Genomic DNA, 23,449 nt, shown 5'->3' with positions numbered 1-23,449 from the left:
GGGGTTACACCTGCTCAGAAATCGCTCCTAGCAGGCTCGGCACCATAGGGGGTGCGGGATTTGAACCACCGTCCTTCTGCATGCAAGGAAAATGCCCTACTTCCGTGCTATCTCTCCGCCCCCCCCTCCCTTTTTTTTTTTTTTTTGTTTGTTTTTGGGCCACACCCGGTGGTGCTCAGGGGTTACTCCTGGCTGTCTGCTCAGAAATAGCTCCTGGCAGGCACGGGTGACCATATGGGACACCGGGATTCGAACCAAGCCACCTTTGGTCCTGGATCGGCTGCTTGCAAGGCCAACGCCGCTGTGCTATCTCTCCGGCCCCTCCCCTTTTTTTTTTAATTAAAAAAATTCTCTTAGTAACATCTAGCTGTGCTCAGGCTATACTACTGGTTCTGCATTTAAAGAACACTCCTGGCTAACTCTGGGGACTATATGAAGTGCTGGGCATCCAACCCAGGTTGACCACCTGCAAAGGCAAATGTTCTACCTGCTGCATGTACTATGTCTACAACTCTGTCTACAACCTTCTGTGCAGCCTTGCTGAGTTCTACAGCTCCAAGAACCGCAGGAATCTGTCCATAGTTCTGCCTACAATAGCTCTCCTTGTTGCAAGGAACAATCCTGGCTGGGAGGGGTATGAGAAAGTTAGACAGTTAGTGTTTCCTTCCTTCAGCTCCAAGCATCTCCTTCCTCTGGAGCTATCACTGCTTTTTATTTTTACTTTATTTTGGTTTTAGGGCCACACCTGGCAGGGATTACTCCTGGCTCTGCGCTCAGAAATAGCTTCTGGCAGGCTCGGGGGACCATATGGGATGCCGGGGATTGAACCCAGGTCCATCCCATGTCATTCGCATGCAAGACAGAAGGCCTACTGCTGTGCTATCACTCCAACCCTATCATTGCTTTATAAACAGAACTTTGCACTGTGGGCTTGAGAGAGCTTACTTAGGTGAATCTATACTTTGCATACAGAAGACCCAGGTTCAATCTTTGGTAGGCCAGATACAGCCAGTGAGCCCTCAGTACTGAGCCAAGAGTAAATGGATGTGACCCAAAACCAAAACAAAACTCATTCATTGTAAGGCTGGTGATAGCTCAGAAGTAGTGCCTTGGGTTCGACTTTTGGTGCCAAATAGATAGAATCTTTCTTTTATTTATTTATTTTTTGGTTTTTGGGCCACACCTGTTTGACGCTCAAGGGTTACTCCTGGCTATGTGCTCAGAAATCGCTCCTGGCTTGGGGGGACCATATGGGATGGGGGGGGGGGATCAAACCGCGGTCCGTCCTACACTAGCGCTTGCAAGGCAGACACCTTACCTCTAGCGCCACCTTCCAGGCCCCGATAGAATCTTTCATTGTATAAATTTTGTGTCTGAAATTCTAATGCTGTTTATATTTCTCTCTGGGGTAATAGAACCTAACCATTGAACCTCAAAGTTTGCTTTCTTGGAAGAGAGATTTGGGGTATTACCTTTGTTTTCTTTTTCTTTCTTTCTTTTTTTTTTTTGGTTTTTTGGTTTTTGGGCCACACCCAGTGGTGCTCAGGGGTTACTCCTGGCTGTCTGCTCAGAAATAGCTCCTGGCAGGCACGGGGACCATATGGGACACCGGGATTCGAACCAACCACCTTTGGTCTTGGATCGGCTGCTTGCAAGGCAAACACCGCTGTGCTATCTTTCCGGGCCCACCTTTGTTTTCTTTAAGGAGTGAAGAAATACTAGTTTATCTGGAGCCTTATTTGAGCAATCAGCAAAAGGATGGGTTCTGATGACATTGACTTTGGTGGCCTTGGCCACAGGCAAGAACTGGTGGTGGTTTTATTTATTTATTTTTTTTGGTTTTGGGTCACACCTGGTGATGCTCAGGGATTACTCCTGGCAGTGCTCCTGGGACCATACAGGATGCCAGGCATTGAATTCAGGTTGGCTGTATGCAAGCCAAGCACCCTACTCAGTGGTTCACCCCAATTGGGATCCACTTTTATCTGATTTACCACTTTAGATGCTTAGCATCTTCTGGAGCTTTCTAGTTCAGACTACAGTAGTGTTAGCGAGTAAAGTCTTTTGTCTATCCTTCCTAAGTCATTTTAACTAAAAAATAATTAAAAAAAAATTGGCACAGGTAGGGCTGGAGTGATAGCACAGCAGTAGGGCATTTGCTTTGCACATGGCCGACCTGGGACAGACCCAGGTTCAACCCCTTGCATCCCATATGGTCCCTCAAGATTGCCAAGAGTGATTTCTGAGCACAGAGCAGGAGTAACCCCAGAGCACTGCCAGGTGTGGCAAGAATCCCCCAGGCCAAAAAAAATTGGCACAGGCAATTATCAGAAGGAAAAAAAAGACTACTTTTATAGGCAAAAGGTTCTCCTTGACTTTGGGACTTGCAGAATAATCAATGCATGAAGTTTATGCAGTTTTTAGTTTTTTTGTGGTGCTGTGGATTAAACCTAGGTCTCACACTTGTGAGACTTGTATTTGATCATAGAGCCATATCCCCTGTTCTATAAAGAGATGTTTGTGGAGAACTGTGTGTGGGTCAAGGTTTCTCCATTATCTTACAACAAATTAAATTTTTGTTCCTGGGAAGCATTGGGTATCTCCCAGATGGCTTCAGCACCTCCAAGATGACCCTCACTGGTGGTACTGTTAGGCCCACAGTATCAGGAGTCATTTCTAGGCCTCAGCTTCCAAACAAAGCTGGGGAGGCAGTCCCTCAACACCAACAAAAGCCCCAGTTCTGTAGCTGACTCGGCCCTGAATTTCCCAATAAGAATATCACTGGGGGGCCGGAGAGATAGCATGGAGGTAAGGCGTTTGCCTTTCATTCAGAAGGACGGTGGTCCGAATCCCGGCATCCCATATGGTCCTCCGTGCCTGTCGGGCGATTTCTGAGCGTAGAGCCAGGAGGAACCCCTGAGTGCTGCCGGGTATGACCCAAAAACTAAAAAGAAAAAAAAAAAGTATCACTGGGTTGGGGAAGTTGCAAGGGATGCCTTTCCCACGAAAAACCTATGTCCTACTTTTAGGAAGACAGAGGAGGAGGTCAATTATAACAATTCTCTCTCAAGAACTTTAAATTCAAGGACTGAGAGAAAGCTTGATGGCTGGAGCACAAACTTTGAGTGGTGATGGCCTGACTCTGATTGCCAGTACTGCCTAGTCCCCAGAAGCACTGCCAGGAGTTACCCTCAATCACTGAATCAGTAGTAACACCACTGGGTGGGACCCAAAAACCAACCAAACCAAAAAAGCCTCTTTGGTCTGTTTTGGGAGCAGCTTCCCCTGAGCCCCAACAGTAGCAGGAGGCTCTAAACTAAAGGAATGGTCCCTGGACAGACCTGGTAGACTCCTGGCTTGCTCTGCCCCGACTTTGCTTTTTCTTCTAGCTGTCTGCTCAGAAATAGCTCCTGGCAGGCACGGAGGACCATATGGGACATCGGGATTCGAACCAACCACCTTGGGTCCTGGGTCGGCTGCTTGCAAGGCAAACGCTGCTGTGCTGTGTCTCCGGGCAACTTTGCTATTTTTTAATTTTATTAAGTGCTAAAATGTTACTCCTACCTAGCTTTGCACTTAAGATTAGGTTCACCCAAGCAAAGCAAATAGTCCCACCTGGTAGACTTTGGACTCAGGAGTTCAAAAACTGCTCTGAAGAAATGGCCCGGGACAGCCCTGATAGACATTGCTATTTTTTAATTTTATTAAGTGCTGAAGAGTTACTCCTGGCTTTGCACTCAGGAATCACTCCTAGTGGTGATTAGGGTCACCCAAGCAAAGCAAACAGCCCCACCTGGCCTACTTTGGACTAAGGATCCCAAAAACCTTCGTGCTGGTTTGTGGGAGGAGGGGAACCACTGCCAGACTCTTGAGCAACCAGAGCCTGGCCTGTTGCTGGCACTGTTGCCCATTGGAGGCTTAAACCGGTTCAACTGTAACCTGTGTCTCCCCCTGCCTCCTGATTTTTTTTTTTTTTGTCCTAGTTTCTAGACCCACTGGAGGAGGCACCAGTCACAGAATAGTATGACTGGGAGAGACACCCCACCCCCAAACCTGCCATACCTCTGTGCCTTTTCTTTGAAGGCAGCTTCCCACACAACCAGCCCCTTCTCTCACTGCCTCCCAGGTCTTTTAAAAGACACTTCTTGGGGCCGGGCGGTGGCGCAAGAGGTAAGGTGCCTGCCTTGCCTGCGCTAGCCTTGGACGGACCACAGTTCGATCCCCCGGCGTCTCATATGGTCCCCCAAGCCAGGAGCAACTTCTGAGCGCATAGCCAGGAGTAACCCCTGAGCGTTACCGGTTGTGGCCCAAAAACCAAAAAAAAAAAAAAAAAAAAAAAAAGACACTTCTTAAAAGACCTTACCTGTAAATCCGTCTTCTGGTCTTCTCCACGTTCACTTAGAACCTGACTTTTTAAATTAATGGGTTCAGTAGATAAGTTGATAATATAGTTCATCTTGAAATCAGTATGAGGGGCCTACTGGGTCAAATGTAAGTGGGAGGGGCTGGAGCAATAGTAGGGCACTTACTGGTGTGGCCCAAAACAAGCAAGCAAATCAACAAAAAACCCAAACAAACAAATGGAAGTGGGAACTGGAAATTGAACAAAATGGAAACCATGAGACATAAGGGAGTCTAGAACAGTACAGTGACTCAGTGGGTGACTAGGAGGGAGAAGAACAGATTGTAGTGAGGCACTGGTGGCTGTAGCATGCCTCCCTCGAAAAATCTGTCTGCAGGGAAGCCACATGTTTCATTAGAATTTACATTTATGAGGCCGGAGTAATAGCACAGCGGGTAGGGCATTTGCCTTGCACTCTGGAGACCCAGGTTCCATCCCTGGCATCCCATGTGGTCCCCTGAGTTTGCCAATAGTAATTTCTTTCTTTTTGTTTTTTGTTTTGGTTTTTGGGCCACACCGGCGATGCTCAGGGGTTACTCCTGGCTGTCTGCTCAGAAATAGCTCCTGGCAGGCACGGGGGACCATATGGGACACTGGGATTCAAACCAACCACCTTTGGTCCTGGATCGGCTGTTTGCAAGGCAAACGCCGCTGTGCTATCTCTCCGGGCCCACCAATAGTAATTTCTGAGTGCAAAGCCAAGAGTAGCCCCTGAGTTACTGATGGGTGTGGCCCCCAAACAAACGAGTTTACATGTAGCCAGAGATGTAGCTCAGTGACAGACCACATACATGCTGTCATGTAAGAGGTCCAGGTTTCTATCCCCAAGACCAAAAACAAGAAGTTACCTGGGGCCGGGCAGTGGCGCTGGAGGTAAGGTGCCTGCCTTGCCTGCCTGCGCTAGCCTAGGACGGACTGCGGTTCGATCCCCCGGCGTCCCATATGGTCCCCCAAGAAGCCAGGAGCAACTTCTGAGCGCATAGCCAGGAGTAACCCCTGAGCGTCACAGGGTGTGGCCCAAAAACCAAAAAAAAAAAAAAAAAAAAAAAAAAAGAAGTTACCTGGATACTTTCCTGCCTTCTCTCTATACCTTTATTTCCCTGCTGAGTTCTGTTGGCTCTGGGAAACACAGACTTAATTTGGTGTCTTCTGAAAGAGTCCATTTCTCAGCTGCCTGATGGCAAGGTGACGACTTTAAAATACTCTGAGAATGCTGTCATCCACCATCAACATGGAGGAGCATGGGAGAGAATAGGTGGTGGGAAACTTGAAACCCAGCACTTATGGGACCTGGTACGCACAGGCAGCCTCTGATGCCCCTGGTTTATAAAGGTTTATTAATCAACCTGGGAGCATAGTCTGTCCTCACCAAGAGAGCTTCTAGAAGAAGCACTATTTGTAAGCCCTGCTGGTGGGACTATGTGTCTGGTGTCTGGGACTGTGTTGGCATGATGTTCAGGGTGGGAGACACAGGTGACTACTGCAGACACTGGGTGATGGGGGTGCTGTGGGCAACAAGGCACTAATCCATGGTGTTTCTCCAGAACCCAGACTTGGACTCAGAGGCACTGTTGGCTCTACCCTTGCCTCAGCTGGTCGGGAAGTTACGAAGTGGGGAGCTGTCTCCTGAGGCTGTACTCTTTACCTATGTGGGCAAGGTAGGTGTCGTTTTGTCCTCTGCCCTCTGTCCTGTACTCTGCACTAGCCGTAGGGAAATCTGGCCCAGAGTTGCTGCTGCTAGGGGCCCCTGGTGACCTCATACTGCTGTTCCCTTCGGGGGTGAGAGGGAGGGAGGGAGGGGGAGGGGGGAGAGAGAGAGAGAGAGAGAGAGAGAGAGAGAGAGAGAGAGAGAGAGAGAGAAGGATGACAGAGGTAGTCTGTAGTGGTTTGTGGAAGGCCTTTCTCTCCCTTCTTGGACTTGCTGGCTGACTTTCCAGAGCTCAGAGAGGGTCCACCTCTTCCAGAAGCCTCCCCGACTCTCATCTTTCCCAGCTCACATTCAGGTTCCTTCTTTTTAACCTTTTTCATCACTTTATGTAGCTTGTGTTTCTCTGTCCTATGTCACCTGTGGGCATTTATGATCAGAATGTGTCTTATCCTGCCTGTTCATCTGTCCTGAGTTCTGCCTTACAGATGTTTGAAATGAAGTGAGTGTGAGAGAGAATTGTCCCTTACGTATGTGACTCCTAGGTAATTTGGTGTGAAGTTGGGCTCACCCATGGGTGAGCACAGTAAATCACTGCAAGGGGGGCTGAGGACCGGGAGCCTGAGAGGTTCTGCCCTTCCTAATCTCATGCTTATGAATTGGCGCCTCCTTTTCCAAGACTGATTTTGGGGCCTGGATGTGGCAACAAGCCTTGCCTCCATGGTATTTCCTGGCAGGATACTTTTCTGAGCTCTGCTCCTCTGCCTTGGCCCTCACGTGAAGGTGAGTTTTGGAGAGGCAGTACAAGCCCTGGCTCACACCTTCCCTTGGGCCCTTTTTTTTACTGGGTACACCCATCTGCCTGGGGAGGACAGGCTGGAGTTGCGTGTGTGCTGAGGTGGGGTCTGCTCCTTTCTCAGCAGAGCTGGAGAACAGGGTTCATTTCTCCAAGGAGCATCAGGGGCCAGTGGGCCCTGGGGTTCTCTCCAGGTAGAGGTGGGACACCAGAGTTGACCTGTGAGGCTGGACCAGATGACCCCTGCCCCCAAGGCAGGTGCTGCACCCTTGTGTCACCAATTGTGCCCCTGGCTCTGTGCTGTCCCTCTTCCCTGGTTTCACAAGAGGCCATTTTTATTTTTTTAATTTTTGGTTTTTTGGACGACACCCATTTGATGCTCAGGGGTTACTCCTGGCTAAGCGCTCAGAAATTGCTCCTGGCTTGGGGGGACCATATGGGATGCTGGGGGATTGAACTGAGGTCCTTTCTTGGCTAGTGCTTGCAAGGCAGACACCTTACCTCTAGCGCCACCCCGCCGGCCCCATGAGGCCATTTTTAGTTTTCAGCTTTTTCTTTTCTTTTTTTGGTTTTTGGGTCACACCCAGAGGCGCTCAGGGGTTACTCCTGGCTCTGCGCTCAGAAATTACTCCCGGCAAAACAACAAAGTACAATCTCACACCACAGAGACTGGAATGCATCAGAAAGACCAAGAACAGTCAGTGCTGGCAAGGATGTGGAGAGAAGGGAACTTTCATTCACTGCTGGTGGGAATGCCATCTAGTCCAGCCTTTATGGAAAAACAATGTGGAGATTCCTCAAAAAACTGGAAATTGAGCTCCCATATGATCCAGCTATACCACTCCTAGGGATATATCCTAGGAACACAAAAATACAATTCAGAAATCCCTTCCTCACACCTATATTCATTGCAGCACTGTTTACAGTAGCCAGACTCTGGAAACAACCAAGATGCCCTTCAACAGGTGAATGGCTAAAGAAACTGGTACATGCTCGCTTCGGCAGCACATATACTAAAATTGGAATGATACAGAGAAGATTTTAGCATGGCCCCTGCGCAAGGATGACACGCAAATTCGTGAAGCATCCCATATATGTGTGTGTGTGTGTGTGTGTGTGTGTGTGTGTGTGTGTATTTTTTTGTTTGTTTTTGGGTCACACCTGGCAGCACTCGGGTTACTCCTGGCTCCACGCTCAGAAATTACTCCTGGCAGGCTCCGGGGACCATATGGGATGCCGGGATTCGAACCAATGACCTTCTGCATGAAAGGCAAACGCCTTACCTTCATGCTATCTCTTCAGCCCCATATTTTAAAAAAAGAAAAGAAAATGTGGTACATATACACAACGGAATATTATGCAACCGTCAGGAGAGATGAAGTCATGAAATTTTCCCATACGTGGATGTACATGGAATCTATTATGCTGAGTGAAATAAGTCAGGGAGAGAGGTAGGCATAGAATAGTCTCCAACTCACCTATGGGTTTTAAGAGAAATTAGGGCATTATTGTAATTGTAATTGTCCCCAGAGACAGTAGAGATGAGGGCTAGAAGGATCAACTCACAATATAAAGCTCACCACAAGAGTAGTGGTACAGTTAGGGAAATAACTACACTAATAACTATCATGACAATCTTAGTGATAGAAGTAGAATGCCTGTCTTGCATACAGGTAGGGGTTGGGTATAAGGGAGGGGAGGCATTGGTAGTGGGAATGCTACACTGGTGATAGGAGGTGTTCTGCTTATGACTGAAACCCCACTATAATCATGGTGCTTAAATAAAGATTAAAAAAAAAAATTGGAGGGCTCACCCCTGGTGATGCTCAGGGGTTACTTCTGGCTCTGTGCTCAGAAATCGCTCCTGGCAGGCACGGGGGACCATATGGGATGCTGGGATTCGAACCAATATTGATCCTGGGTTAGCTGCTTGCAAGGCAAATGTCCTACTGCTGTGCTATCTCTCCAGCTCCTTAAATAACGATTTTATATATTAAAAAAAAAAAAAAAAGAAATCACTCCATATGGGATGCCGGGAATCAAACCCAGGCCTGTCTGGTGTCAGCTGCGTGCAAGGCAAAGGCCCTACCACTGTGCTATCACTCTGGCCCCAACAGGCATATTTTTTAAGTCTGACCTCTCTTGTCCATGTCCATGTTTTTCTCCCCCAGGCCTGGGAAGTGACCAAAGATACCAACTGTGTGACCACCTACTTGGATGAATGTGAGACTCAGCTGGAGAAGACACCCCGGAAGGGCCTGCTGTATGGCGTCCCTGTGAGCCTCAAGGAGTGCATCAACTGTAAGGTGACTGCCCTGACCTGCCTGCGTCCCTCAGGATGGATGAGTCTGGCCCTGACTCATCACCACTGCTCACCCCTCCTGCTAGGGTCACGACTCGACGTTGGGCTTGAGCCTGAACCAAGGGGTGCTGGCAGAGTGCGACAGCGTGATCGTGCAGGTGCTGAAGCTACAAGGGGCCATCCCCTTTGTGCACACCAACGTCCCCCAGTCCATGTACAGGTGGGGTCTCGTGTGTGGGCTGGGGGAAGTGGATGGTGCCGTGTGACCCCACTGACCTGTTCCTGTCCCTTCCAGCTTTGACTGTAGTAACCCCCTTTACGGCCAGACCTTGAATCCATGGAAGTCCTCTAAGACCCCCGGTGGTTCCTCGGGGGGTGAAGGGGCCCTCCTTGCCTCTGGAGGTTCCCCGCTGGGTATTGGCACCGACATTGGAGGCAGCATCCGCTTTCCCTCATCCTTCTGTGGCATCTGCGGCTTGAAGCCCACGGGGAACCGCCTCAGGTAAGGTGGAGGTGATGATAAGTAGGTGGAGGACCTTTCTTTTACCCAGACCATCACCTAGTTTCTGCCTTTTTGGGCCCTGCATGGGGTGGGAGGAGGACTCTGCACTGGGTTTTTTTACGATGGGAATATTGCAGCCCCGCAGGCCTTAGTCCCTGGTTTCCAGCATGGTGAGGGGTTGGGTGAGGGGCTTGTGTGCTGTTTCTGACATGTCTGTTTCTTATCCAGCAAGATTGGCCTGAAGGGCTGTGTCTATGGACAGGTGGCAGGTGAGGTCTGGGTCCCCCAACCCTGGAGGAGGCCGGGAGGATCTGCTCATTGCCTCTGCCCTTTCTCCCTGGCCATTCTGAATATGCTCACGTCTTGGGCAGTGGTTTAGCTCTTTTTTTTCTTTCTTATTTTTGTTGAATCACCATGAATCACCAAGTTATTCATGTTTGAGTTTCAGTCATGCAATGTTCGAACACCAGTCCCTTCATTATTGTCTACTTCCCTACAGTCCGAGTCCCCAGTTTCCCTCCTGTTCCCAACCCCCAGCTTGCCTCTATGGCAGGCACTCTCTACCTCCTTTCAGCACTCGTCCTCCCTGACCTATTACTTCCCCTCTCCCAGTGGCAAGCTTCCTACTGGAAACCAGTTCTCCTGCTCTTTGTTTATGTTACTTTTGATCATTAGTTAGTCCCTTACTATGTTTTTGTTTTTTTTTTTACTTTATTTTTAAATTTTTTTTGCTATTGTTTCTTTATAGCCCACATATAAGTGAGATCATTCTGAATCCATCTCTCTCCTTCTGACTGATTTCACTCAGTACATCACTTCTCTACCTAACAATAATTGCATGACTTCATCTTAGGGCCAGCCGAATCAATTTTGTTGTGTATGTGTATCGTAGCTTCTTTATCTGTTCTTGAGCACTTGGGTTGTTTGCAAAGCTTGGTTATTGTGAGTAGTGTTGCAATGAACCTACGAGTGCAGGTGTCTTTTCTGCATCGTGGGCCACAGCTCTTGCTTGGGCCCCGGTGATTTCTCTATTGTGTCCCTTCCCCACAGTTCAACTCTCGATAGGCCCCATGGCCCGGAATGTGGAGAGCCTGGCGCTCTGCCTGCGAGCACTGCTGTGTAAGGATATGTTCCGCTTGGACCCCACTGTGCCCCCCTTGCCCTTCAATGACGAGGTAAGTGAGGGTAGGAATGACTATGGGGAACATTCCCTTGTCACTGGTGCCCCTGTGCCCAGAGAGCAGCCTTTCTGGGCTTGAGGCCAAGGTCAGCTGCTGTTCCAAGGATGGCCACCAGGTGGAGCCCTCTCCCTCATTAAAAAACTGGCATTTTGTTTGGTTTTGGGGGGCCACACCCAGCACCATTCAGGGGTTAGTCCTCGCTCTGCACTTAGAAATTGCTCCTAAAAATTAAAATAAATAAATAAATAAATAAAAATAAAAAAAATGCTCCTGGAAGGGTCAGGTACCATATGGGATACCAGGAATTGAACCCGGGTCTGTTCTGGGTCAACTGTGTGCAAGGCAAATGTCCCACTACTCTGGCCCCAATCCTGGCACTTTCTTTTTTTTTTTTTTTTTTTTGGTTTTTGGGCCACACCTGGTAACGCTCAGGGGTTACTCCTGGCTATGCGCTCAGAAGTTGCTCCTGGCTTGGGGGACCATATGGGACACCGGGGGATCGAACCGAGGTCCGTCCAAGGCTAGCGCAGGCAAGGCAGGCGCACCTTACCTTTAGCGCCACCGCCTGGCCCCAAATCCTGGCACTTTCAAGCCACTTTCTGCTTCTTCTGGTGGAGCTGAGAGAGACAGGACTGAAGGGCCTCTGGTTCCAGCCTCCAGTATTGTAGGGTCCCCAAGCAACAATCCAGAGATCGCCCCTGAGCACCACTGTGTGTGGGACTGTCCAATTAAAAAATAAAATAGAAATTTCAAAAAAAAAAAAAAAAAAGGGCCCGGAGAGATAGCACAGTGGTGTTTGCCTTGCAAGCAGCTGATCCAGGACCAAAGGTGGTTGGTTCAAATCCCCGTGTCCCATATGGTCCCCCGTGCCTGCCAGGAGCTATTTCTGAGCAGACAGCCAGGAGTAACCCCTGAGCAATGCCGGGTGTGGCCCAAAAACAAACAAACAAACAAACAAAAAAGAAATTTAGAAGTGATTAGGGCCAGAGCCATAACACAGCAGTAGGACATTTGCTTGCATGCAGCCAACCCGGGATAGACCCAGGTTTGATCCCCAGCATTCTGTGTGGTTTCCCCGAGCCTGCCAAGAATGATTTCTGAGTGCAGAACCAGGAGTAATTCCTGAGCACCACTGGGTTTCCCCAAAAACAAACAAAAATAGGATCAAAAAGATGATGGGGGGCCGGAGAGATAGCATGTAGATAGGGCATTTGCCTTGCATACAGAAGGACAGTGATTCAAATCCGGCATCCCATATGGTCCCCCGAGCCTGCCAACAGCGATTTCTGAGTGTAGAGCCAGGAATAACCCCTGAGCACTGTGGGCGTGACCCAAAAACAAAAACAACAACAAAAAAAAGATGATGGGACTGGTGGACACAGCAAAGTGAGGTATTTTTAGTTTAAGGAATCTTGGGATTATAAGTGTCACTTAATGTGTCTATTGAAGCTTTTATGGATCTTTCAAGAATGAACAATGAGGGGCTGGAAAGTGGGGAGGATGCTTGCCTCTTGAACTGAGTTAGGTTCCGTTCTTGGCATCCCTTATAGTCCTCCAAGCACCACCAGGAATGAATCTTGAGCGTAGAGCCTGGAGTGAGGCCTGAGCATAGCAGAAGGCCCAGACACTTCCCTGCCACCACAGGCACACATAAAAAAAAAAAAATGAGTTATTTTTACTTTTATTACTTAAAAAAACTGGGAGAATGTTTTTGGACCACACCTGGCAAAGCTCAGGAAATGGGGTTTGGTTATATGCAAAACAAGCGCCTTATCACATATTCTCTCTGTTCTATTTGTGCTTTATGTAACTAAACACCCAGGAACATTTTGGGGCCAAGATCTGCAGGAAAGGGGTGGTAGGCATGTCTGTGTAGCAGGACGTTGTGGAGGTGGTTCTGTTGCCTCCAGCATATCTTTATCCCTATCCAGCCATATTTCCTCCTCCTCTGGTAGGAATGAGATTTCTGGAAAGGGAGGACAGGACTGTCCTCAATAGAGGACTTTAACTGAACCCAGGAGTCTGTGAATCCCCTTGTACGAGGGAGGCCAGGACATCTTTGTCCCTGTCTGGAATATTTGATTTTGGGAGACAGGACTTATGTTGTTTTTCTCTTTTTTGTTTTTGTGCCACATCTGATAGGGCTTAGGGGCTAATGCTGTGTTTGGGGGTTTCTTCTGAAGTGCTTGGCAGCCCAGATGATGCCAGGAATTGAACCTGAGGCTCCTGCATGCCAAGTGTGTGCTCCACACTTTGAGTCATCTCTCTACCCCAGAACTCATGTTTTTTTTAATTATTATTATTATTTTTTTGTTTTGTTTTGTTTTGTTTTTTGGGTCACACCCGGCAGCACTCGGGTTACTCCTGGCTCTACGCTCAGAAATAGCCCCTGGCAGGGACTGGCGAGGTGGCGCTAGAGGTAAGGTGTCTGCCTTGCAAGCGCTAGTCAAGGAAAGATCCTGACTGTGGTTCGATCCCCCGGCATCCCATATGGTCCCCCCAAGCCAGGGGCAATTTCTGAGCGCTTAGCCAGGAGTAACCCCTGAGCATCAAATGGGTGTGGCCTGAAAAACCAAAAAAAAAAAAGCCCCTAGCAAGCTTGAGGGACCACATGGGATGCCAGGATTTGAACCACCATCCTTCTGCACCTAAGGCAAATGCCTTACCGCTGTGCTATCTCTTCTATCCCTTTTTTATTATTATTTTTTTCTCTTACATTTTGTTATTTGAAGCATTGTGATTTGCAGAGTTATTCATAGTTATGTTTTAGACATACAGTGTTTCAACTCCAATCCTATCACCAGTGTCAGCCTCCCTCCACTGATATTCCCAGAGTCCATCCCATGTCACCACCCCTACCATTAGCCTGCCATTGTAACAGGTCCACTTTTAAGTTTGGTTGTTAGGATTGGATCTCATGTTGACTCTGTAGCTTGTATATTTAGTTCTGTCTTGACTTTCTTTTTGTTTGTTTGTTTTGTTTTTGATGTTTGGGTCATACCTGGTGACACTTTCCTGGCTATATGCTCAGAAATCATTCCTGGCTTGGGGGACCATATGGGACCTGGGGATTGAACCCATGAACCCAGGTTTGTCCTGGGTCAGCTGCATGCAAGGCAAACACCCTACCGCTGCATCATTTTTTTTTTTTTTGGTTTTTGGTTCACACCCGGCAGTTCTCAGGGGTTACTCCTGGCTCTGCTCAGAAATCACCCCTGGCAGGCACAGGGGACCATATGAGATGCCGGGACTCAAATCACTGTCCTTCTGCATGAAAGGCAAACGCCTTACCTCCATGCTATTTCTCTGGCCCCTCATTTTGGGTTTTTTTTTTTGTTTGTTTTTTGTTTTGTTTTTTTGGGTCACACCTGTCAGTAGTCAGAGGTTACTCATGGCTCTTATGCTCAGAAATTACTACTGGCAGGCTCGGGGGACCATTTGGAATGCCGGGATTCAAACCACTGTCCTGCATGCAAGGCAAATGTTCTACCTCCATGCTATATCTCTGGCCCAAATTTTGTCTTTTATTTATACAGAGGAAAGAATACATTATAAGTGTGATGCAGGTGATTTCAGAAGCTCAAGTTCCCAATTCTGCAACTTTCATAATATGATTTTTTTATAGATAACAAAATTATTCATTGATTAAATTTTAGTCATGCAATGTACAACACCCTTCACCAGTGCACATTTCCTACCATCAGTGTCCCCAGTTTTCTTCCCGCCCTGCCCCCTGTCTGCCTCCCATTCATATTCTTGAATGGGTCAAAAGAGAAGGAAGACACATGATTCATGTGTGTGGGGGCTTGGGCTTTCCAACCCCTCATTGGAGCCATCTCCCAGTCTACACCTTGGATTCCCCCACATAATACAGGGCAGTTGCATCGCCTTCCTGCAGGGTTACTGCGAAGGGTTTTGAAAAAGGGTCAGTTGCAGAAGAAGCTCTTTTCTCTGGTCAATCAGTGTCAGGAGTCCAGCCTGCAGCCTCCCAGCCATGTGTGGTAGCTTCCCTGATCTCTGGGAACCCTGCCCCACCCAGCTCTGCCTCAGTCACCTGTGTTTCACATCCAGGTCTACAAAAGCTCACGGCCCCTACGCATAGGCTACTATGAGACAGACAACTATACCAGGCCCACCCCGGCCATGAGACGGGCCCTTCTGGAGACCAAGAAGAGCCTGGAGGCTGCTGGCCACACGGTATGGCTATGGAGCCCCTTCTTCCTTGTACCTGTGTGCCCAGGCTTTGCATCCTGCACCCAGATTGCAGTTGGGAGGGAAACTGTCCCCTGGCACCAGTGTCTGATTTCTAAGCAGGTGTTGGAAGGTTTGCTGATTAGCCCAGTCCTACACTGGGGCATCCTCAGCATCAGAGAGCAAGGTAGGGGCCACTGGATAGACTGTTGGGGCCCCGAGATGATGGCTGAATCAATTTTGTAGGGTGTGGTTTGTGTTTGTATGCAAGGTAGGGGCAACTGCTGGGGCCCCGGGCTGATGGCTGAGTCAATTTTGTAGGGGTGTGTGTGTGTGTGCTGAGTCAATTTTGTGTGTGTGCAAGGTAGGGGCAACTGTGTGTGTGTGTGCTGAGTCAATTTTGTAGGGTGTGTGTGTGTACTGAGTCAATTTTGTAGGGTGTGTGTGTGTGCTGAGTCAATTTTGTAGGGTGTGTGTGTGTGTGTGTGTGCGCGTGTGTGCGAAAGGTAGGGGCAACTTCTGGGGCCTGGAGCTGATGGCTGAGTCAGATTTGTAGGGTGTGTGTATGTGTGTGTGTGTTTTGCTGGACTTGTCTGACTATAGGAATTCAGCAGGAATCTGCGTGTGCAGTATGTGTGTGTGTGTTTGTGTGTGTGTGTGTGTGTTTGTATGTTGTATGTTGCTGGACTTCACTGGCTGCAGGAGTGTAGCAGGAGTTCCTGGCTGAGAAGGCATCGTATGGCTCCAGTCAGGGCAGCTGCATCCAGGCCCTCCGTGCTTCCTTCCCCAACATCCCTCAATCCCTGCAGCTGGTTCCCTTCCTGCCAAAAAACATCCCGTACGTCATGGAGACCCTGTCACCAGGCGGGCTGTTCAGCGATGGCGGCCACAAATTCCTGCAGTGCTTGTGAGTGGTGGTAGTGGCCATGGGGCTCTAGCGGGATCAGGAGGGACAGAGCAGGGGTGAACAGCACAGTCTGTGGCCCCAGGGTAATTGGTCTGGAGAAAGAGGAAAGTTGGACTTGAGCCGAGCAGGGCAGAGACTGCCACCCCTTCAGCTGTACCAGTTGAGCTGGGAGACAACAGGCTCTGGAGCCTCTGGAAGGCGCCATGTAAGCTGAGGCAAGGGTGAGCATCCACAGGCAGGGTGGCAGGAGAGGGGCCTGAACGTTTTGCCCCGATGCCAGGTTCTTCTGATGTGAGTCTTCCCTGTCTCTGTGTTTGCCTTCTGGTGGCTTGGGTGAGGGACTTAGTTGGGCTCACGTGTTGAGAAGCTGGTTCTATGGCATGGTTTGAGTCTTTAAGGCTGACAGGCATGTGAAGGTGCTTCTGGGTGGTGTACCTGGGCTGGTCCAACTCCCCAGTGGCTAACTCTGGGCCGGGCTGACATCTGTGGTCTGAGATCTGGAACCTTCCAGAGTGCCAGGGTCTTCTGCTTACTCGAGAGCCCCACAAACCTTTGGGAAAGACCTCAGCCTCCGTCAAGCCCTGGGTGGGAGACTGTGCTCCTGGGATCTGATTGTTCTAAGCTGAGCTTCCCAGGCAGGGAGATTCGAGTCCTGCCTTGGGGAGCTGCAGTGGGTGCGGGGTCTACCTCCTGTGGGGTCAGCAGAACCAGCCACACGTTTGAAAGGAAACAGCTTAAGGGAGAGGAATGGGGGGCTGGAGGTCAGTGGGGTCTGGTGATGGAGAGGTAAGGGGTAACTGTAGGAGTTGGAATGCAGGGGACTCAACAGGGGTGCTGGGGTATATGTGTCTGGACTAGACCTTTTGTCTCCCAGCAAAGGTGACTTTGTGGACCCCTGCTTGGGCTTCCTGGTCTTAATTCTGAAGTTTCCCAACTGGCTGAAGAGACTGATCTCTTTCCTGCTGAAGCCTGTGGTGAGGACACAGTGGTGGCAGGGCTTGGAGGGCTGGAGGGAGCCTCTGGAGTTCTCTCCCTTGTGAGAGGCATCTCTGCATCCTCTCCGGCCCCTCCCCAGACTTCTCTCCTCCTCCGAGCCTACATGCCCTAGGGATACTGAGCTGTTCCCGGGGAGGGAGGCTCCAGGGCTGGCATGAGGACCCTGTGCAGAGCCCCATCTCTATGTCTCTGCAGCTCCCCAGGATGGCCACCTTTAGCAGCAGCGTACAGTCTCGGTGAGAACTTCCCCTTCCCCCGCTGCCTGCTTCCCTCTCCTCAGCATCCAAGATGTGGCCCAGGTCTGGTGGGAGCTTAGTAGTGGGCCAGACCCTAGAGAGGAGCAAGTGTCCCGAGGGAGAATGTGGGCTGAGAGAGGGTAGGTAGAGCAGACTGGCCTGGCTGGAGCATGGATGAGAAGAACTATGGGCTGTTGTCAAGGGGGCCTGGGAGAGGGGAGTGGTAGGGAACCCCAGTGAATACTGTTCTCAGTAACTTCCCAACAGAGCTGCACTGGTTCCTTTCTGCCCTCTCATGGCCTAAGCTGGAGCATCAGGGCTTGGGCACTGCCAGTCTGTGCCTTGATCCAGGCTTCAAGGGCCTTTGCCAGGAAGCAAGTTCAGCCAACCCGGCCTATGCCCCTTGCTGGCTGGGTTTCCCCAAGGCTTGGGGGGGTGGGGCGCAGAGCGATAGCACAGCAGCAGTGAGCTGCCTTCCACGCAGCCTGGGTTTGATTCCCGGCATTGCACATGCTGTCCCCTCAAGCCTGCCAGGAACGATATCTGAGCACAGAGCCAGGAGTAACTCCTGAGTACCGCTGTGTGTGGCCCAAAAACTAAAAAAAAAAAAAAGAGAAGGCTTCAGACCAAGAACTCAGCCACGCTGCTTCCCTGCAAGAGTTGTGCTGAGATGGCCTGGGGGATTGAGGGGTTCAGAGAGGGGCTCCGTGTTGCTAATCCTGTGACCTTCCTCCTCCTGCCCAGGTCAGCGGGAAAGCTCTGGGAACTGCACCATAAGTTCGAGGTGAGGCAGAGTCACAGGTTTGAGTGGGATGAGCTGGTGGGTCATTGGGAAAAGCGTCCACCAGCCAGTGTCTTTTCACCTCTAGTCCCACTAGTGCCCCTTATGTTCTCTGGACTGGCCCTCTTGGGTTCTGTTGTCCTTACTTGTCCTGATGCTCACTCAGAGAGGCTCTCCAGTCCCTGGTGCTGCCTGTGGATGCCTCTCTCTGCCCCAGTGTGTGTTGGAACCAAAAGCTTCCCTGAAAGCAGGAGTCACGTATCATGTGCCCTAACCACATCACCGGGCTGGTGTGGGAGACCAAGCAGTGAGGCCCTAGGGTGTTCCTCCACCTCCAGATGTACCGCCAATCCGTGATCACTCAGTGGAAAGCACAAGAACTGGACGTGTTGCTCACCCCTATGCTAGGCCCTGCTCTGGACTTGAAAGGCCCAGGCAAGGCCCCAGGTGAGGCCCCTGATCCCCTCCTGCCACCCTCCCCACCCTTCCTCTTTGCTGAGTTCTGCCCTGTACCCAGGGAGGCTTCAGGGAAAAGAGATGAAGGGACCTCGTGGGGAGGCCATATCCAGGGGGAGGGCCCCCGGGCCCCCACCCTCCTTGGCCATCACAGCCTATACTGGGGGACAGAGCTCCCGGCCCAGCACTATTGAACATCTGCAGCTCCAACTCATAATTTGGGGTGTGAGGCACAGGTGGGAGTCAGACAAGCTAATGGTCTTGGACCCCGTGAGCCAGGGCAAAGCCATATGCCTGGCTCTGCTGCTCACCCCAGATCTCACCTCTTGGGCTCTGTGACTGGAGCCTCCATCTAAGGAGACAAGGCACCTTCCTCAGGGGCAGGAAACTGCAGGGAGGACTGGACAGTGGGTGTCGGTCCTCTGCTGCTCCAGCCCCTTTTGCTATTCTTAGCTGCCATCAGCTACACGGTGCTCTACAACTGCCTGGACTTCCCGGCGGGCGTGGTGCCCGTCACCAAAGTGACCAGTGAGGACGAGGCCGAAATGGATCATTTCCAGGGATACTTTGGGGATATCTGGGACAAAGAATTGAAGAAGGTGAGGCCTCTGCTCCCCTTCTTCTGGGCTCATCTCTGCATTTCAACTCCAGTTGCTCTATGGTGCTGAGGCTGCTCTTGGCTTCGTGCTCAGGGCACCATGTGGTGACAGGACCCACACCTGGGCCTCCCACATGTGAAACATGCACCGAGCTCACTGCACTCTCCCTGGCCTGACCTCCCTTTCCTAACATGGGACCTTAAGGAATTGGGTTTGCTCACCAGGTGGGACAGAATTCCTGGAGCTGGGATCCTGTCTCACAATCTCCTGATGTGTCTTCCACAGGTCGTGAGGAATAGCGTGGGGCTGCCTGTGGCCGTGCAGTGCGTGGCTCTGCCCTGGCAGGAGGAGTTGTGTCTGCGGTTCATGCGGGAGGTAGAGCGACTGATGACACCGCAGAAACAGCCGTCCTGATCATGGAGCAGGTGCCGCTGACGGGCCTTTAGGAACTTTCAGCTGGGCTGGTGCTTCCACAGTCTCTTCTTCTGAATCCATGCACAAAGTGCAGAAGCAGAAACCCATGTCTGGACGTTGGTGGCTTGTGGGTGGAGCGAGGGCAAAGGCCACCAGCAGAAAAGAGCTCTTGCTTCCTGTGTCTCTTCTGGCCTTCATTGTCCGAACCCCAGAGGCTTCTAGAACATCTAGACTTGATCTTTGCAAGTATGAATCCAGCCATGTAGGTCTTCTGCTCCCGAAGTGCCCCCAGTTCTCCTCGTCTACAAAATGAACTCTGGCCTGTCCATATATACTCAGATTGAGCCTGTTTTGAAAGCTCTCCCTTTTTCTCTCCCTTCCTCTCCCCTTCCTCTGCCCATGACGCTTCTGAGCTCTCTTTTATTAAATCCTTGAGACACAGCTCAGATTCTTCTTTCTCCAGAAGGCACAGGAATCAGCCCCAGAGCAGGGGGTATAGCTCTTTCTCATGTTCCCTGCCTGGTGGGCTCCTGGGTGTCCATCTCCTCAGGTACCTTAACAGCATCAACCCTTTTGCTATATCTTTGTCTTTCGTGGCCAGACACAGGCCCAGTCTAAAGAGTTGACCCTCAGCTGGGGCCAATAGGCCGTCATTGGACAAAAATCTGGTGGGTTGTTCTTGGAAGGCTTTCTGGAGGACCTGTGTTGAATCTAGAAGTTTTTGAGACTAAACTCAGGAACAAAGATCTCCAAGGAAAAGGAACCATCTATTTCTAGAGTCCAGGATGAGACTGGCAGAGGAATGGGTTAACCGGGCACCAGAAAAGCAGCAGAGCTATAGGTGGACCAGATCCTAGTGAACTTGGGGGACCAGTTTAGGATCTTAAATCTCATCTCAAGGGCAATGAGGAGTAAAGATCATGCAGGTTCAGTGAGGAGGGTTTCCTGGAGGAGCAAAGCCCAGAGTTCCAAGGTCTTGACGGCTTGGGCTTACAGCCTGAGCTCCACCAGAGGCGAGGGGGGTGGTTTGAAAATTGAGACATTGGGTGGAATGAGATGACTTAACAGCTCTTGAACGTGGAAGGGCAGCTTATCTGGGCACCCTCTCCAGCTTGCTTAGCCCTCTTCCCCAGCTCCCTAGCCTGGGCTAAGCCTGTTTGCCGGAGAAAACAGCCCAGCTGATCTAGGCTTAGAGGCTCCTAGCTTCTACCATATTATCAACTTCAAGGACAATCTTCATCCTGGGGGCTCCCTTCTGCTCTGCCATTCTCCATCCCCCGTGGGACTCCCCTTTCAAGTGACACACAATGACACTTGTCTCATCTGCCTTGCCTTTTTGCCTTGTCAGAAAGCTGGAGGGGTGGGGCCGAAGAGAGAGCACAGCATTTGCCTTGCACAAAGCCAATCCAGGACAGACCTGGGTTCAATCCCCAGTATCCCTTATGGTCCCCCATGCCTGCCAGGAGCAATTTCTGAGCACAGAGTCAGGAGTAACCCCTGAGTGCTGCTGGGTGTGATCCAAAAAGCCACCCCCCCAAAAAAAAAGCTGGGGGAGCTCCATACCCTACCAGTGGTCCTCAAACTATGGCCTGGGGGCCACATATTGTATTTGTATCTGTTTTGTTTCTTCATTGCAAAATAAGATATATGCAGTGTGCATAAGAATTCGTTCATAAGTTTTTTTACTATAGTCAAACCCTCCAATGGTCTGAGGGACAGTGAACTGGCCCTGTTTAAAAAGTTTGAGGACCCCTGCGCCTATACCTTCACCTCTCTCCTCCCCTCAGGCCTAGATAGGGAGCTTCAATGCTGGTATGGACTCCCTCCCAACCTTCCTCCAAATCACTCTCCTTCCCCTTCTCTACTCACAGAGGAGCTTGTGTTGTCACATTACTGAGTAAGTGGATGGGTGGAGGTGTCAAGGGCACCTCTTCTTCATTCCTTCATCGATTCACCCTTGAGACCCCAGCCTGGCCCCATTCAGCCTTGTGCTAAGGTGGATACTGAACTCAGCCTGGTCCCAATCCACTTTCAGTGCAGAGTAACCTTCAGAATTTGTGGATCAGAGGACCAAAGTGACAGCACAGTGGCAGAAGTTTGCCTTGCATGCGGCCAACCAGGAACGGACCCAGAGGGTTGGTTCCTGAAATCCATATGGTCCCCTGAGCCTGCCAGGAGCGATTTCTGAGTGAAGAGCCAGGAGTAACCCTTGAGTGCCACCGGTGTGACCTAAAAACAAGAATTGTGAATCAGGGCTGGGCAGGGCTCAGTGGTAGATCACTTGTCTGGTTTTGGGGGTGGCCCTGGACCATTCACAGCACTGTCATACGTAGGAACTGATTGAGTCACTTTTTAAGACCTCTGACAGCTCCCACCCTACCCCTACCTCCTGGAGTAAAGCCTTTTCTGGGGTTTCAGGGACTGGTGTGATGGGTCCTTATTCCCTCTTATTGCCTCTGGCTCTCTCTCTCTCGCTCTACCTCTCTCTGGTTTTTGGGCCACACCCGGTGACGCTAAGGGGTTACCTGGCTTGGGAGACCATATGGAACGCAAGGGGATCAAATCACGGTCCATCCTGGGTCAGCCGTACATGCAAGGCAAACGCCCTACTGCTGTGCTATGGCTCCAGCCTCTTGGGGTCTCTTTCTTAGTTCACTCTGCTCTGGCCAAAGAAATACTTTTTGGTGCTCAAGGGTCATTCCTGGTAGTGATCAGTACCATACAGTACCCTCCAACCTTGTTCCCCCCCCCCCCAAAAAAAAAGGCCATGGGTATGACCCAGCAGTAGAACACGTGCCCTGCCTTTGAGACCAGTACCAGGGTTCTTTCCTTGACTGGGTCCCCCACCCCCCAAAGCACAGCCTGGCTCAAGGGATAGTGCTGCTGGTGTCCAAAAAGTTTATTTGGAAGATGAGGTTGGTCACCCAGACTGAGAGAGCCTGCCTCTGGGGATTCTCCCAGAGTGAAGGGAGCTCCAGCAGAGCCACCCTGGGGAAGGCAGTGTGAAATTAGTCTTGGCAGACTCAAAAGACCATATGGGATGCCGGGAATCAAACCCAAGATGGCCATATGCAAGGAAAGCACCTAACCACTGTGCTACTGCTTAGGTCCATGCTCCTGTGCTTTTTCTATCCTTAGAAACCATAGTGAAGCATGTTTACTCTGCCATCCTGGGGCTGGGCACCATGCTCAGGAACTGAAGGGAATATGTGGAGGCAACTGTGGGTATGAAACAGGCCTCTTGGTTCCTGACACCAAAAACTCCCACTGACACAGGAACCCTGGCCGATATTTTCTTGTACCCTCCTTTACCCCCACTTGGTTCTGAAAACGTTTTCGAAACCCTGGCAGAGGCAAAGTACCAGGATCCAGAAGGTAGTGCTCCAGGAAATTCCTTATTTGTAGGAACTCTGGGGTAGCTTCCCACCACCGAGGCTGGCAGAGGAAATGACGGAGCCATGGGGATACCAGAAGTGGAAGGGCTGTGGAGACAGTGTTAGGCTAGGGGACAGCACCTCTCTGGGTCTGGGGCTCCCCAACTACCCAAGGAAGTGTGGGTTCAGGATCACAGGGTGCCCGGCTGATGGTGACAGTCTCTGGGTGCCCTGGAGCTTCGGGGCTGGGGACAGTGCCTAAGGTTCTGTCCCCATGCTCTTGAGTTCCTGAGTGTCCTCTGCCATCCCCTGGGTGGTGATTAATGATCCTAGTGGGCAGCTTCTCTGCCTGAGCTGCTGCAGTTCCGAAGAATGTGTATTAATATTAATTGGGGCTAATTAGTTGGATAAATCAATCTGCCCCTGGAGAGTAGCTGCCCCTCCCTGGCTGATGATGAGGAAAGCCGGGCTAATGGGGTCACCATGGTGAGCTCGAATGATGGAGAGGATTCCTGTGTGGGGCCCAGCTGGGTGTGGCCTGCACTGTATGTTCGTGTGTGTGTGTGCATGTGTATGCGTGTGCGCGTGCCTTGTGGGCCTGTGTGCTATGTGTGTGGGGGGGGCCTGTGTGCTGCACCAAGGCATGGTGGAGTGTAGGGACATCTGA

The 23,449-nt window shown here is 50.6% G+C and overlaps 1 protein-coding gene and 1 non-coding gene across 2 annotated transcripts in view; both read left to right on the top strand.

Annotated features, from left to right (window-relative positions):
* The window catches only part of FAAH (fatty acid amide hydrolase), a 38,857-nt gene extending 19,026 nt beyond the window's left edge, over nucleotides 1-19,831 (top strand). Inside the window, exons 3-16 of the mRNA XM_049775492.1 lie at nucleotides 5,947-6,060; nucleotides 9,015-9,149; nucleotides 9,232-9,365; nucleotides 9,441-9,647; nucleotides 9,876-9,916; nucleotides 10,698-10,822; nucleotides 14,900-15,025; nucleotides 15,829-15,926; nucleotides 16,801-16,900; nucleotides 17,118-17,158; nucleotides 17,903-17,942; nucleotides 18,278-18,386; nucleotides 18,849-18,994; nucleotides 19,280-19,831. Of these exons, the coding sequence (XP_049631449.1) occupies nucleotides 5,947-6,060; nucleotides 9,015-9,149; nucleotides 9,232-9,365; nucleotides 9,441-9,647; nucleotides 9,876-9,916; nucleotides 10,698-10,822; nucleotides 14,900-15,025; nucleotides 15,829-15,926; nucleotides 16,801-16,900; nucleotides 17,118-17,158; nucleotides 17,903-17,942; nucleotides 18,278-18,386; nucleotides 18,849-18,994; nucleotides 19,280-19,408 (1,545 nt within the window). The 3' untranslated portion in view covers nucleotides 19,409-19,831. The remainder of the gene's footprint in view (nucleotides 1-5,946; nucleotides 6,061-9,014; nucleotides 9,150-9,231; nucleotides 9,366-9,440; nucleotides 9,648-9,875; nucleotides 9,917-10,697; nucleotides 10,823-14,899; nucleotides 15,026-15,828; nucleotides 15,927-16,800; nucleotides 16,901-17,117; nucleotides 17,159-17,902; nucleotides 17,943-18,277; nucleotides 18,387-18,848; nucleotides 18,995-19,279) is intronic.
* Nucleotides 7,833-7,941, top strand: LOC126013110 (U6 spliceosomal RNA). Its single transcript, XR_007497442.1, has one exon. It is a non-coding gene; the product is annotated as a U6 spliceosomal RNA (small nuclear RNA).
* Nucleotides 19,832-23,449: the final 3,618 nt, after the last annotated feature.

The sequence above is a fragment of the Suncus etruscus genome, chromosome 6 (genome assembly GCF_024139225.1).
Source record: "Suncus etruscus isolate mSunEtr1 chromosome 6, mSunEtr1.pri.cur, whole genome shotgun sequence".
Classification (NCBI taxonomy): domain Eukaryota; kingdom Metazoa; phylum Chordata; class Mammalia; order Eulipotyphla; family Soricidae; genus Suncus; species Suncus etruscus.
The sequence above is the reverse complement of the archived record's forward strand: the minus strand, read 5'-3'. Positions and strand labels throughout refer to the sequence as shown.